Raw genomic sequence first — 14,809 nt, forward strand, 5'->3', positions numbered from 1 at the left:
ATTCCCTGCCCAGAGGAGGTAGGTGAACACGGGTTTAGCCTAACAAAATCCTTCTAGGCTTTCAAAGAAGCCAAGCTGATGGTGCTCTCTTGCTGCATTGTGAAATAAAATGTAAATAAATTGGTCCTCTTAAATCTATACTCTTCAATGACCTTGGCAGTATTACTTCTTTGAAACCTTGGCCTTTATTCAGTTCTGACTGCCTTGACTGTTATTTTCAATGAACAGCCGATCTGTGGGGAATGTATTTTAAAACTAGGCTCTGACTCCACAGAGGGAGACCAAGCCTGTCTGTATGGCAGAACACGGGGAAGGTTCCAGTGTTGTGAATGTGAAATGAAATGTTTCATACAGCCGTAATGTGGGCTGCTCCTGTGTTTGCTGCTCTACTTGGATTCCCATACAACAAGCTTTCCTTGCACAGGACAGGCTCAATCCCATTCAGGACAAAGTATTTTCAAGTCCTTTATTTAGGTGGTTAGCCCCAAGCTTGCCTTCTATAGAATCATAGAATGGCTTGGGTTGGAAGGGACCTTAAAGACCGTTTAGTTCCAGTCCCCCTGTCATGGGCAGAGACACCTTCCACTATAGCAGGTTGATATACATGTACATGTTTGTTTTAATTTTTATAACTGATTGGAGGAAACAAGAAGTCATGGGCACTGAGCTAAGTACACTCTTGGTCCCATTGTCCTTCACTTTTTTCCTTTTTCATAGAGACAACAGGACCTTCAGGACAGATCCAGTTCATGGGTTTATATTCTGTGATCATAACTGGAGTCCATAGTCAATATCCATACAACTTTTAATAGGCTTTGGTTTGAGTAACAGATGCTCATTACAACAGTTCCGTCTCCTCACTAGCCAGGGTTATGTGTAAAAAGGCAAAGCATCATTATATTTGGAGATGGTGAGTTTTGAGTGTCTCTCTTGCATCTAAAATCTTTCTGGGCAGGGCAGCTGGTGACCTGGCTAGGATCCAATCCCACCAGTAGCCCCATTGCCACTTTGAGTGGGCCACAGCTGCGAAGGAAATTGAACAGCAGAGTATCCTAGGGGGACTGGGAAGGCAGGATTTCTAAGTTTAGACACTGAATTCAGCAGAATGGGAGCAAGACTGCGTACATTCAGGCTACACCTGCATTGGACAGGGCATTCCTCAGCTGAGTGGGTGATGAGTGAATCAGCAGTGGCTCACTCCTCTCAGGCTCAGGTCGGCTGGTAGGAATGTCTAGCATTCTAGCATATTAGCAGAGGGTACTGAATCAGCTGTCTAGGTAATAGTCCTTTCCTAATCACTAGCTCTTGCTTTTTCAGATGTGCCGGTGAAATATCCCTGTCCTTAAATGAGGCAGTGAGATGCTGACAGCTTCACTCCTCTGCAGGTTGGTTCTTGACAGGCATTTCAGCACTGCCAGGGCTGCTGCTAGTGTAAAATAGCTGCAAAGGGGGGGGCAAATTTTAGTGCTATTGATATTCTTCCACTGTGATTACAGATAATGTATCAGCTGCTCAGTGGGAAAGCTTGGAGCTTCAAGTTGAGTACTGTGAGGAAAAAAAATCTATTACTATTTCTTTTTTAAAACAAGCAAATGTACCTCCTCAAATATCTATTTGAATTTATTTTTTAAACAGTCATAAAACATCACTAGGCTATGTGGGTTGAGTCTGTGTTGAGAATCATATTTTTGCAAAAATTAATTTTTGTGCTATGAGATGAAAAAAGTATAAACGTGCAGGGATATATTCTGATTGACATCCTATTTTTATGGCACCACTGTAACAACCTCCTGCTGCAGCTATGCAGATCCTAGAATATAAACAAGCTTTCCTTTACCCTAGCAAAAGCTCACATTCCTCAGCTGCCTTGTAGATTGAAAAATACCTGGATTTGCTGCTGCTGTTTTTTATCCAAAGCAAGGACATCCTGAGTTGGCACCTCCTGACTCTCTATTGTGCTCTGCTTTAGCATGTGACCGTGCATACTGAATGCTGGTGACAATTTGGCTATTCACACAGCCCCGCCGTGGAGGCATTGCTGCTTGTTCTGCACAAACATTGGTCTTTTTGAACAATCAAATCCATAGATGTCAAGTCCAGGAATTTGAAAAGGGTGAAGTAAAGGATCTATTTGGTATCTTAATATTCTTGGTAAGGCAGCCTGCTGAGCAATGTGTGTAACGAAAACTTCTCTGCACTTAATGATATTTTAATAGAAAGAGCTCAGATTGCAGGTAGGACAGTTGCTGGTTTTCTTTTCAGCTGTTGAAGTCTCTTAAGTGCAGCCACAACACATCGTCCTACCTGGTGTAAGTGCTAGTGAGTCTCGCAGGAGAATCACCAATGCGAAAATAAAATCACAGTTTAATTTCCATGATGCAGTGCGATTTGTGTGGGCGTGTACATGTATATTTTGATAGCATAACAAAGAGAGAGGAGATTCCACAGCAGCACAGAGGTGCTAGAGCATGTTCAGAGAAAGGCAACGAAGCTGGTAAAGGGTCTGGAGTACAAGTCTTATGAGGAGCAGCTGAGGGAGCTGGGGTTGTTTAGTCTGGAAAAGAGAAATCTCAGGGGTGATGTTATCGCTCTGTACAATCAGCTGGAAGGACATTATAGACAGGTGGGTGTTGGTCTCTTCTCCCAGAAGAGGGAGGTGGTAGGACAAGAGGACATAATCTTAAGCTGTGCCACAGGAGGGTTAGATTGGACATTAGGATGAATTTCTTAATGGAAAAGGTGATTAGATATTGGAATGGGCTGCCCAGGGAGGTGATGCAGTCACCATCCCTAGAGATGTTTAAGGAGAGACTGTACGTGGCACTTGGTGCCACCACTTGACGTGGTGTTGTTCTTTCATAGGTTGGACTCATCGATCCCAGAGATTTCCAGCCTAACTGATTCCGTGATTCTGTGATTCTGTGAACTGGACCTCTTCGGTGGTAGCCTCCTCTTGCCCATCGCATCAGCTGCGAGCAGCAGGTCGTTCTTGCCTTTTCTCATGCTTTCAGTGCCAGGGGGTGTCAGCCAGGGCACACGGCAGCACCAGCTGCCGGCGTCCAGCACCGAGGTTCAGAGGCCCTGTAGAGCCAGGAATACAACCGGTGAGGTCCTTATCCGGGGGAGGGCTCGGGATCCGCTCACCTGGGCGGGGCGGGGCTCGCTCACCTGGGCGGGTCGCGGCTCTGACTGACGGGCCGCGGTCCCGCCCCCGGGCACGGGCGGTGCCTCCGCTGCCAGCCAGGCGCCGGCGGGGCAGGCGGCGGGCGCGGAGCCGGGAGGGACACTGGATGGTGGCGGGGCCGCCATGGAGCCCCCGAGAGACCAAGGTAGGGCGGGGGGCGGGCGCTGCTGCCGCGGCGCCCCCGGCGGGTGGCGGTGCCTGGCGCTGCCTGCGGCGCGGACGGCGGTGGCTCTCGCAGCCCTTCGCCGCTCGGCCCGGACCTGCCCTGCCCAGCCCAGCCCAGCCCAGGCGGCCCGGGCGGCTCTGGAGCCTGGGGCGGTGCGGAAGGGGCGCCCCCCGGCCTGGGCAGGGCTGCGCCGACCGTCGGCTCGGGAAATGCGGAACTGGGGGGCGGGCGCGGAGCGCGGGGCGGCTGCCGGGCCCCCCCGCCACCCCCGGGCCGCGGGATGCACGGGCAGCGCATCCCGGCCTTCCCGCGGGGTGTGGGGGTGTGAGCAAAGTTTCTGCTTTCGCCCTGGAGTATAAGTAGAGCGCTTCCATTTTACGAGTGTGCAACTTTTGATTGACCAGCGCTGTTCACAGGGTTTTTTCCCACTTAATTCTCTCCATCCCAGGGTTGCTCTGCAGCTGGCAGCTCCATTTGGGCAGCTGCCCCCCGACCCCTGAGGGATAGCAGGGCTAGCGCCTCTGTGGGTTGAGGAGGGCGATGGTGCTTCACTGGTGTGCATTTTGCCTGGGAAGACTGTTGTCCTAGCTGCCGTGGCTGAAACGCTCTTCCTAAAACTTAATGGTTTATTTAAAACAAAAACCCTTGGGACTGCTTACCCAAGAGAGTAGTTGGTACCTTGATGAAAGCTGACCTGAATGCGGGCAAACAGGATTTCTTGCCATGAAAGGTTCTTCCACAGAAGAAACATTTATCCTACTGGTCCATGGATCAGTTGGAGTCTTTTACATGGTGTGGTACTGAGCTACATGCCAGCTGCTTTCCACCAGACGAAGGCAGGCTGGGGTCACTAAGCTACCTGCAGTAAGCTGTCAGGGCTGCTTGGTCCAGCTCAGTGTCTGAGCCCTTGGGCTGATTTCATTCACGGTTTTCCTGTTCAGAGTGCTCGGGATGGCAGGAAGTGTTCACTTGTGATGGCTGCGGTGTTGGAGACACGCAAGGTGCTGGGAATGTAACCCCTGACTCTGTGCAATCGAGTTCTCTGCTCTGCCAGATGAGCTGAGGCAGGCACCAGCCTTGATTTGCTCTCGGTTGTGTTTCGAGGCTTGAGTAGTACGCTTGTGCAATTAGCAGTGACTTCTGAGTTTCTCTGTACATAGAGAAAAGGGAAAGTTATCTTTGCCCAAGCTGAAGATAATCTGGGGAGCGGCTGAACCTCCTCGGGCAGGTTCCTTCAACCATTCTGAAGCCCTGTGTCTATCATCAATAAATATTAAAAAAAAAAAAAGAAGAAAACAATCCCCAAAGCCTATTCATGGGGACTAACAAACAGAATTGATCAGCCAGAAAATAACACAACTCTCAGTTTGATCAGAATTTTAATTCCAACTGCAGGAGCATTAAAACTGATTCAGTATTTGGCCAAAAGTTTTTTCTTTGCATTTGAGCCCATTGTTAAAAGACAAACGTCCCTGCAGCTGCAGGATCTTGAATGACTCCCTATGGGAAAGATCTTTCGAAAAGCTTTGGTGACAGTGCTGACACTTTTTAGGGTCTTGTTTTGCTATTGAACTAATTTTTGTTATAAATACTGCTTTGTACAAAGGGTACTGCACCTCACGATGTTTATCAGAATAGTGTACCTAGTGTGATGTAACTGACTGCTGTGGAGCAAATGTGGTGCAACACCTTCTTCCTCTGTCTTTTTTTTGGAGTGATTATGCTGTTTTCTTTTCATGGTGAGATGAAGACCTGCGGATACAGTGGGAAAATCTAGAATAGCCAATGCACTTGTGCCTGTTAGTTAATGGCTTCTAGTACCCTGCCAGTTAGCCTTCAAAGACCACTTTCCCTGGCAAACTGGTGTTTGTATTGGAAATTGTGCTTGATGATAGATATTATTACTCGCTAAAGCCACGTATATGGTTAAAGTCCAGGCTGCCAGGTCCTGTCTCTGGGGCCTCCTCTAACCAGAAATTAATTTGTTTAGAAGTGCGAGTCACTCTTTTGTTATGATAACAGCTTTCTCAGCTAATGAAAGTTAGGAGGTGGGAAGAAAATCTATGTTAATCTGTGGTAAAACTGCAGCTAGACAAGGCTAACCACCCTTATGTAGTATGTGTTTAAATCTTCCTTTTCTCTTGAGCAGTCAGGTTTGACAGCAGTCCTTAAACAGGTGTTACCAGCCTACCATCAGCAGCGTCAGAACCATTGAGCAACTTTTCACTTGAAGTGTCTTTGTTTTCAGCTAAGGGATGTTTGGACTGGCTGAATGTCTGCACATGGTGCTCTGGTGCATTCCATATGCTCTGGAAAGAGGACTGAAAGCGCCCAGGGCCTCTTGTTCTGTGATTGCAAACACCAAAGCAGTAGTGTCAGCTCAAGCCAAATGGATATAATATTATGCTGAGATGAGGAGTCCCTTGTTCTGTTGCTTTTCATTAACTTGCCATGGACAAAAATCTGATCCACTGCATGGACTTAGTTGCTGAATGGACTAATAATTGCAGTTGTGTTTTCACAAAGATTCTGCCTTACTCTCTGCCCTGCCCCCCCTCCCCCCAAAGAAAAAAAAAATCAAACCATAACAGTACCTGGTTTTGCTTGCAAAAAGAGTCTCTCTGTGGCTTGCTACAGTTACTGTTAGTGCTGGTACAGTTCACCACTGGAAAAATAAGGATGAAGCTGCCCCTACAAGGGGACTGTGCCACTGAGCAGTGCCATGACGACAAGCAGCACAGCACAGTTATCTATTAATGCTACATCTCCGATGTTGTGTTCAGGGAGTCCTCTTATGCTTCAGCAGCTCTTCTCTTACGTAACCTGGTATCTTTCAAAATGAGTCTCAAAACACTACATGTGATTTCTTGAGCGACTATGTAAGCCTTTCTTCTCCTAGAGCCTTGACTTGCAGTTCTCAGGCTGACAGAATGCACTTGAATGTTCTTTTTTGTGCAGAAAGGTCTTGTTGCTGGCAGTAGGACAAAATTTCCCCCATTGTCCTAATGGACAAAGCTGCACCTTTTCCTATTGCTTTATTAGTTTTCTTATCAGTAGGTACTTGCAATACTGTAGGTATGATTTTTTTTTTCCCTTAACGTGCAGTTGTGAAATCAAACACTTGTAAGTAAATATGAGTGGACTGCTGTTGTTGGAACTGCAAAGGAAGAATGATTTCACTGACCTGAGCATCTATTGCAGTGGCTTGAAGATGGAAAAAAAAGGAAAAAAATATCAGAAGACTTACATGAGCAGGTCCCTTGAACAGCAGCAAGTTTTCCTTTCTCTTGCATGAAAAACTGTTGGTGGGGGAAATCTCCTTGTTCTGACTCAGACTGAGGGCCCTGACTTGATGGAGTGGCATTATGTGAGCTTTTCAATAGAGTTGCTGTCCTCCCCTCTCAGCCAGTGCATGAACAAGGTACTGAAATGCAGGGGGTCAGTGCCCTGTGTTGGAGGGACACTGGAGCCGCTGATGCACAACTGTTGGTGGGTGGGCAGCTGGAGGCTGGAGTAGTGTCAGCTGTTCCTGCCTTCTCCAGCGCTTGAGCATTGAAGGGTAACTTGAACTCTTCATTCACACTTGCACTCACTTCAGTAGGATATGGAGGAGGGGACCAGCCCAGCGCTACAGCTGTGGAAAGAATCTGTGTTGTGGTATGCACGGATCTTCTGTCCCAGTTCCGTACAAACAGCCCGGTCATGTGTAGTCAAGACAATCCTTTACTCAGCCAGAGTAAGGTCTACTCTCAGACCTTTCAGCGTAAGGAAAGCTTAGCTAAGGATCTGTGTCCTTTGATCCTCCAGTGAGGCCAAGCTGTAACTGCCCAGGGCTTTTAAAGTCACTATGACATTAAATTGATGCAAGTCCTTTTGTTCCAGTTTTCTACACTTTGAAGCAGCCCATGGGTTCCCCTTTTTCCCCACTGCAAATGCCCACTGAAAAAATGGGAGACCTTGTAGGCTCAGGCTGACTTTGCTGGCCTAAAATGAAGTGCTGCACCCTTGAGTTTGACTTAAGAATGCACTGGCACAGGCTGAGCAAGTGGTGTGCTCTGCTAGATCTGGGTGCTTTGTGGGTAAAGTGGGAACAGCTGGTTTTCATGGCTGAAGTTGGCTGCCATATGTTAACACCTCTCCTGGCCTGGGCACGAGTGCTATTGAGCTGCTATTAGCTGTGCCTGGAGGCTGCAGAGTGCAGCCCCTTCCATCTGCAGGGGCTGTCAATAACCACATACTGCACTACTCTGCCTTGGGAATGTTATTTGTATTCATTTTCTTGCTCCTGTGTACCTTGTCTTTTTTTTCCTCCTTGTCTTCTACAACTGCTAAATACAGCAGCCTTTGACTAACAGCCTCTGCTTTGTGAGCCAGATGTCCCTACAGTCCTGGGAGGAGCCAGGTGATGAGGGAAATGAGTATTGAGACTTCTGATGCTTTCTGCTATGCACTGACCATGTTGGGTAAGGACACCCCAAAAGCTGCTTTAGCTGCCCTGAATGTTGTAAAGGCTAGGGTGCTGGGTAGGCTTTGTCCTCTTCCTTCACAAGAAGGGGTCCTGGCAATTTTCATTGACTGGGATCCCCACAGTCATGAGGGAGAAGTCTTGTGGGGAGTCAAGGAACTAGATTTGCCATGTAAAATCAGGGAGTTGTTTATGGATTGGTGATTCGTGAGGGTGCTGGACATTGCTGCAGGTAAGGAAGGATATTTGCTGTATCTCTTCAAAAAGTGATGTTTCTGTGGCTGCAGCAGGGAGTCATCTTGGAAGCCAATGTTGTCTTGACCAGCTTTCAAAAGAAAACAGCCCAAACTCCTCCCTTCTTAATTTAATAGGAAGAAGCAACAGTATTTGTTGCTGAGCCCTGTGCAGCAGACATCTGATGGGTGTAGGGTTTTTCATGCTTTTAAGAGAAGCTTGCCTCCAGGTAGGATGATGATGTTGCCTCAGCTGGAGTCTTTGTTATATGGGCACTTCTGATTTGAGATTTGCTCAAAGCTTTTGGAGGAAAGGAGGTATTTACCCTTGTTCTTCTAATATCCTGCAGTGAGTAAGCAGAAAAATGTCAAACAAAGGGTGACTGAAAACATTAAGTGAAATTAAACACTAAATTGAAATGCTCTTTTTCAGCCACCACTGTCACTCTGTATCAGCTTCAATTTAAGACTCCAGAGGAACAGCTTTCTCTCAAAGGTAGTGAGTGTCTTCAAAATTCCTCATATTTGGATGTGTGTTAGCCAGAGTGACTGGGAGCCTTCACTGAAAAACCTTGTAGGGCAGGCTTTCTACTGCAAGCCCTCTGTTTTGAAAAGGGCTGTAGTAACAGACCAGCTACCCAGAAGGTTCTAATCTGGATCTCTCCTGAGGGTTCAGTGTCACTCCTGTCATTTCCTCTTGCTTGTCTTCCTCCTTCTCCTGTGCCCCTGAGCAGAAAGGGGTGGATGAATCATGCTATCTAGAGAGAAACCAGAACTATTATTGTGGTGTGAATGTTGTCACTGAAAGAGGCAGCTTTCCTGTTTTGCAAGCTGACTTCTCTATTCGAGAGTATGAGAGCAGAGCAATAAGTGTCCTTGAATGCTGACTGTCAGTGGAGTGGCACAGCAAATGCTGCCTTGGCTAATCCTGGAATGTTCCATTTTCTGCAGAACGGAGGTCTATAGGAACATGCTGTGCCACATGTGGTTTGGAGTGAGAGGCTTCTGAACTGCCCCTCTCCTGTAGCCTGCCAGCAGCACAATAAATGCCTGCTGTGCTTAAAAACTTCATAGGCAAAGAGGAAGCATGCTTTGTGTGTGTGTATAGAAAGAAAGCCAGTAATTTATTGTTAGTGCAATTGCCATTTTAACAATCTAATTCAAGAATTATAATTAGTTTAGATCCTACTACAGAAAAAGACTATTTATGCAGATAAAGTCTTGGTAATAATAAAGGTAACATATGCACTTAGTTTTTACACATTTTCTTGGTGTTATTCTCATCCTTCCCCTGACTTCTGAGGTTGGTAGTGTCATTTTGGTGGTGGCAGGGATATTACAGAAAGTTGCCATCTTGTGAATCCTTTTCTGGGAGGAATAGGATGGTGGTGGTTTCTTCCTCACTGTAGGGTTCACTGGAGTCCTTCTGTTATGTTTGGTTTTTACACATTTGCTGTTTATTTCATTGCTCTGCAAGCTCCACATTACATTCAAATCTATTATATAAAATGCCTTTTAGATATATTATATATTATTTCTTTGTTCTCTTTGTTACCTCTAAAATAGTTTTGTCCAATTGCAGATCTCCGTTGGCAAGTGATGAGTTTCTTACAGCTGTGGGATCTCTGCTGTCAACCCTGTGTCCCCTTACTTGTACCATGCCAGTACTCTCACATCCCATGTCTCTGCTCTCTGACATACACCAAATAAAACAAAGGTGCAGGCAAATTAAGAAGGGTTGAGACAGTGCAAGCCTGACAAGCCTCTAGTCCTGAGGTCTTACTCAGCTCAAAGCTTATGTCCTGTCACTAGCAGTGGCAATGTCATACTGTGGAGTAACAAAGAGACTGTTGAGCACCTGCAGCTTGCTGGGAGCAGTGGAGGAGGCTGGCAGAGGCTGAACAGCAGGTATTTCTCCTGTTTTGCTTTCCCTTCTCTAACAGCTAGAGGGAAGTGGAGTTTCATCAGAGCCCCCTAAGCCCAGGATCGAGATGAAAAGATGTGCCAAGGAAGGCAGCCTGGGCTGGAGTTGGTGTTCTCAGTCAGGTGCTTCTCCTGTCCCATGGCTGGCAGTGATCTTGATTCATGAGAAGAACCTCAAAAAGTTTGAAAACAAACCTTTGTAAGTAATGCTTCTTAACTGCTCTTTAGCCTGGCCAAACTGCATGTTTCAGTTGTGAGCCTTGGGAATGTTGCTCATGCCTGTTTTGCTTTGTTTACTTTTTTCTAAAGTACTTTAATTAAACTACTAGCAGGAGTGCCGAGATGAGCAATAAGTGATCCTACTGATCTCTCTGTCTCAGTGTGTTCTCAGCCTAATCGTGTATCACATTGTGACATTAGAGTCTTGATTAATTGGATGAAGGTAGCAGAATTTAAAAGAAACCCCCCTGATGCTTCCACTTGAGGCATCTATGTCTGACATTCATTGCAGTGATCTACAGCAGTCCAGTCCCTGGGAATACATGGATAATAATGGGCATCTGCAGCTGCTGATGGGAAGGGTGGCCTTTGAAGAAGGCAATTCACTGAACTTACATCTTCTAGTACCCAGTAGTCTCTGCAGAGTAGCTCAGGGTCCTGATATGTCCCCCTCTTTTCCTCACACAGGCTCCAGGAATGGAGCTGTATGAGGACTTGCCTTTAAGTGTCTTTAAAGAAGCTGTCCTGTAAGTAGGAACCAGTACTTCCAACTCAGAAGAAGGGTCAGGCATATGAAATGGGCACAGCTCACACTGGCTGAAGTGTGTCTTGCTCTCTAGTCACTGTAGAAGAGAAATCCCTTCAGCACAGCTCAAAAATGTTTTGCCTACATTGGAGGAGTCTTGGCAAGCAGGCCGAAGACAGAGCAGAAGCCCCCAAATTAATCACTGTTTTTAACCTGCTGACTCTTCAGTGCACTTTGATTACTGTTGGCAGTGGTTGGATTTATGCTTGAACACAGACAGGCCTCAGTCTGCATGAGCAGATCACAGACTGTTGCACACTGTTTCCATAGCACCGCTCACATCTGTGCTAGGCAGTCCCTGAAGAGGCTTTCTGAGCAACTCACGTGCATTCAGGCATGAGGAGCGTTGGAAGTAGTACCAGCCTAGGCATGGGGTGGGAATGGAGCCTGATTTAAATCTTGACTTTCCTGTGGCCAGATGTCACTGTCTCAGCAGAAGGAAAATGAGCTGTTTTACTGCAATGTGCTTAGCTTGGAGCCATGAGCTCTGAAAAGCACCATTCATTCTGTGTGTTTCATCTCCTCGACAAGCCACTTGCAGTGCTGTGCTCCAAAACTTTTTTATGTTGGCGGGGAATTTGTTGTTGAACAAGACGATAGACCTGAAATGACTTCTTGTCTTTCTCTTCTCTCAAGACTGCTCTGGTGTCTGCCTGGCAGGTGTTTGTTTTACCTTCTTGTGCTCTGTGACAACTCTTTGTGTCTGCTGCCTGGGCAGACTTCAGGTGCTGTGCAGCTCTGCTATCCCACATAGGTGGTGTGTGGGCCCTTGAGCAAGGGATGAGTCCCCCAACTGTATTCAGAGCATTGCCATTTGGTCCATCACCACCTCTGGAGACACTTGAAGGAGCAGGGAGCAGAAGTTCCTGCAGAGTATCCTAAAGAGAACTGTCTGTACATCTGAGGAAGGCCACAACCCCAGCTTGCCATTGTCTGGGTTTGTGCTGCTTCTTGTCAAGCATGCCTGATCTTCTTACTAAGCAAGATTGAGCACATCGTGGGTTCATCTCCCTACTTCTCCCAGGTCTCAGGCCATGGCTGGATCCCTGCACACTATCTTTCCCTACCAGCTCCTGCTCCAGGGTGTATGAGGACCTCAGCCCCAAGCTTGGGCTGGGGACACACATCCCAAACCCAGGTTAAGGATGTGTGTATGGGATCCTGTGCATTATAGAAGTTGTCATTTATGTAGCTTAACTATTAAAAACTCTACTGCAGCTTCTAGCTGGCTGCTACTGTTATATGATTTAAATACAGTAATTTGGAAGGAGGGGAAGACTTTGAAGCTTTACTGTTATTTTCTCCAATAAAGCAGTGCTTAACTGCAGTAGAGATGTGTTCTAGGCACCTCCTTTAAATCTCCTTATCTGAAGATTGATGAAGGAATAAACAGTCACTGCTACCATTTAAATAACTGTTTATAGCAATCAGTCTTAAATGGTAGCCTTACCTGAAACACCTTTGCATTTCTTAATGCACTTCTAGCAAATGCTGAGGTACAGCAGAGTGACCTGTCTGGATTTTGTGAACTGCTATTTGAATTTTGTATACTGATCTTGTTAGCACTTTATTCAGTGTAGCAGAACAAGTGTGGGCACTAAGCAGGTAGTAGTACACTTCTTTGGAAAAGTAAAATGCAGTGTCTGAATGGCTTTTTGAATAAGATCTTGATTTTTAGATGCAAACAAACCTTGCTTTCCTGCTCTTCATGTTAATCTTTAAATACTTGGTCAGCTATGTTACTGATTTTTCTGGAGGAATCTCTGATTATTATTGGGGGTAGAATTTGGCTTAGGACTGCGTTGTCTCCAGCAGTTAATTTTTTCCACAGAAATCACTCCAAGTGCATTCTTACTTACTCAGTTCCAGCAACCAGTGCTGCTGTTCAATATAAACTTGTTAGATTATGTTTCCTATCACGGGAGGAAGAACCCAGAAGCTCATTAGGCACGTAACAACTGCCAGAGATGTGTAACAGCTGCCGCAGCATGTGTTGAGGACTCGGCCACTGTGTGCAGTGCTGCACTAGCCTCCCACTGGTCTGGTTGGTTGGACAATACAGAGCACTTCTGTAAAGAAGAAGTTTCATGGTTTTGCTGGTGTATGTTTGGGAGTACTTGTTCAGTCATAGTTTTGAGGACTTGGTTTTAACAGCCCACCAGTCATGCCGGAAAGGTGGTTGGTTCTCCGAGAGCATGTCTATAATGGTAAGTGAGCCTTCTGCCCAATGCATCCGTTGGGTGTGTTGCTTAAAACACCAGCTTTTGAGCTGCAAGTTGGTCACTGTGTTAAATGTACAGTTTGTTCCTGTAAATCGTTCTGGGTCAGGGCAACCCCAGACTTTAATGCAGGCTGGGCAATGAAGAGATTGAGAGCAGCCTTGCAGAGGAGGATTTGGGGGTGCTGGTGGATGAAGAACTGGACATAAGCCAACGGTGTGTGCTTTGAGCCCAGAAAGCCGGCTGCATCCTGGGCTGCATCAAAAGAATCATGGCCAGCAGGTTGAGGGAGGTGATTCTGCTCCCCTTCTTGACTCTAATGAGACCCCACCTGGAGTAGCATGTCCAGCTCTGGGGTCCTCAGCATAGAAAGGACTTGGACCTGTTGAATTGGGTCTGGAGGAGGGCCACAAAGATGATTAGAGGGATGGAGCCCCTCTCCTACAAGGAAAGGCTAAGAGAGTTGGGGTTGTTCAGCCGGGAGAAGAGAAGGCTCCATGGAGGCATTATTGTGGCCTTTCAGTACTTGAAAGGAACTTACAAGATAGATGGGAAACAACATTTTAGTAAAGCCTGTTGCAACAGGACAAGGGTTAATGGTTTTAAGCTAAAGGAGGGTATATTCGGACTAGATATAAAGAAGAATTTTTTTACAGTGAGCGTGGTGAAACACTGGAACAGGTTGCCCAGAGAGGTGGTGGATGCCTGATTCCTGGAAACAAACATTGGAGGTTTTAGATGGTCCACTGGATGTTTGGAAGGTCCAACAGAAACATTGGATGAGGCTCTGAGCAACCTGATCTAATTGAAGATGTCCCATGGAGGGGGAACTGGAACTAGATGACCTTTAAAACTCCCTTCCAACCCCAACCATTCTATGGTAAATTACAGATACTGAGCAAATCTTTAATTGGGAAACTTACACCACCCTTAAAGGGTATTTGGGGCATCCTGCTTTGCTACCTTTGTGTGTGAATTGCAGATGAACATGAATGCTACGGTTGATGAGCAGCAGTGAGCAGGGAGAATTAGTTTCTGCATATTTCTAAACAGCAGCAAGAGAAACCTGTTGGAGTTGATGCTTTGAAACTGAATGGTTTTGATTGGCTTCCATGCCTGTCACTGTGCAGGTTTTTTGGCATGAAAGATTTTTGAAGATTGTATAAGAAGGAAAATAACTTGAGTGTCAGTGGAATCAGCAGAGTAATCTGTTGAGTACTTCCTGCAGTGGTGAGGGAGTGTTTTTGGGATAAATGGCAGAAGGGAGAGCTTTACTGGAATAAATTTACAGTCCTCTTTAATTCTGTTTTAACACACTGGTATGTGAAGTCTTTAATATGGTTGTTTCTTATTTACAATTCAAGAGCAAATTTCGCTTGGGTGAATCACAGAAACATACTTCTGTCCCTTCCTCAATGAAGAGTACTTTCCTATCCAAGAAGCATCTTTTGAAAAAGTGAAACTATGGCATGGGAAGAGGGATACAGAAGTCAAAGGAAGACCTCTGTGTGTTGTCAAGATTTGCTAAGAAGACTTTTTAAGCTTTTTGGAAAGGAAAACTGATAAACTGAGGATAGAACAAGTGTCAAATAAAGTGACAAAACTTCTCTAATCTGCCTGTTCCAAGGTAATGTTACTGGAGAGGTCTTGTTTCCCTTTCCTGCAAGGTGGTGCCAGCAGCATTTCTGAGTGGTGTGATGGCTTCTTATTAATAATGCCATATCACAGCTCCCTAGTAAAGGTCACACATGGGGATTGACAGCAGTATGCAAGGCAGTGCTTGGACTTTCCCCTCTTCAGTATCCTGTTTTTAC

General features: G+C 46.1%; 1 protein-coding gene across 2 annotated transcripts in view; it reads left to right on the top strand.

The window, feature by feature from the left end:
* The first annotated feature begins 3,235 nt into the window (after positions 1-3,235).
* TPD52 (tumor protein D52) overlaps positions 3,236-14,809 on the top strand; it is a 41,739-nt gene continuing 30,165 nt past the window's right edge. The window contains exon 1 of one of the 2 annotated variants that reach the window (XM_027689055.1): positions 3,236-3,329. In XM_027689055.1, the coding sequence (XP_027544856.1) occupies positions 3,308-3,329 (22 nt within the window). In that variant the 5' untranslated portion in view covers positions 3,236-3,307. Of the gene's footprint in view, positions 3,330-10,032; positions 10,171-14,809 lie in introns of those variants that run through there. The other variant, XM_027689130.1, reaches the window with a different exon arrangement.

Source organism: Neopelma chrysocephalum, unplaced genomic scaffold, assembly GCF_003984885.1.
Source record: "Neopelma chrysocephalum unplaced genomic scaffold, ASM398488v2 Primary Assembly neopelma1_22, whole genome shotgun sequence".
Classification (NCBI taxonomy): domain Eukaryota; kingdom Metazoa; phylum Chordata; class Aves; order Passeriformes; family Pipridae; genus Neopelma; species Neopelma chrysocephalum.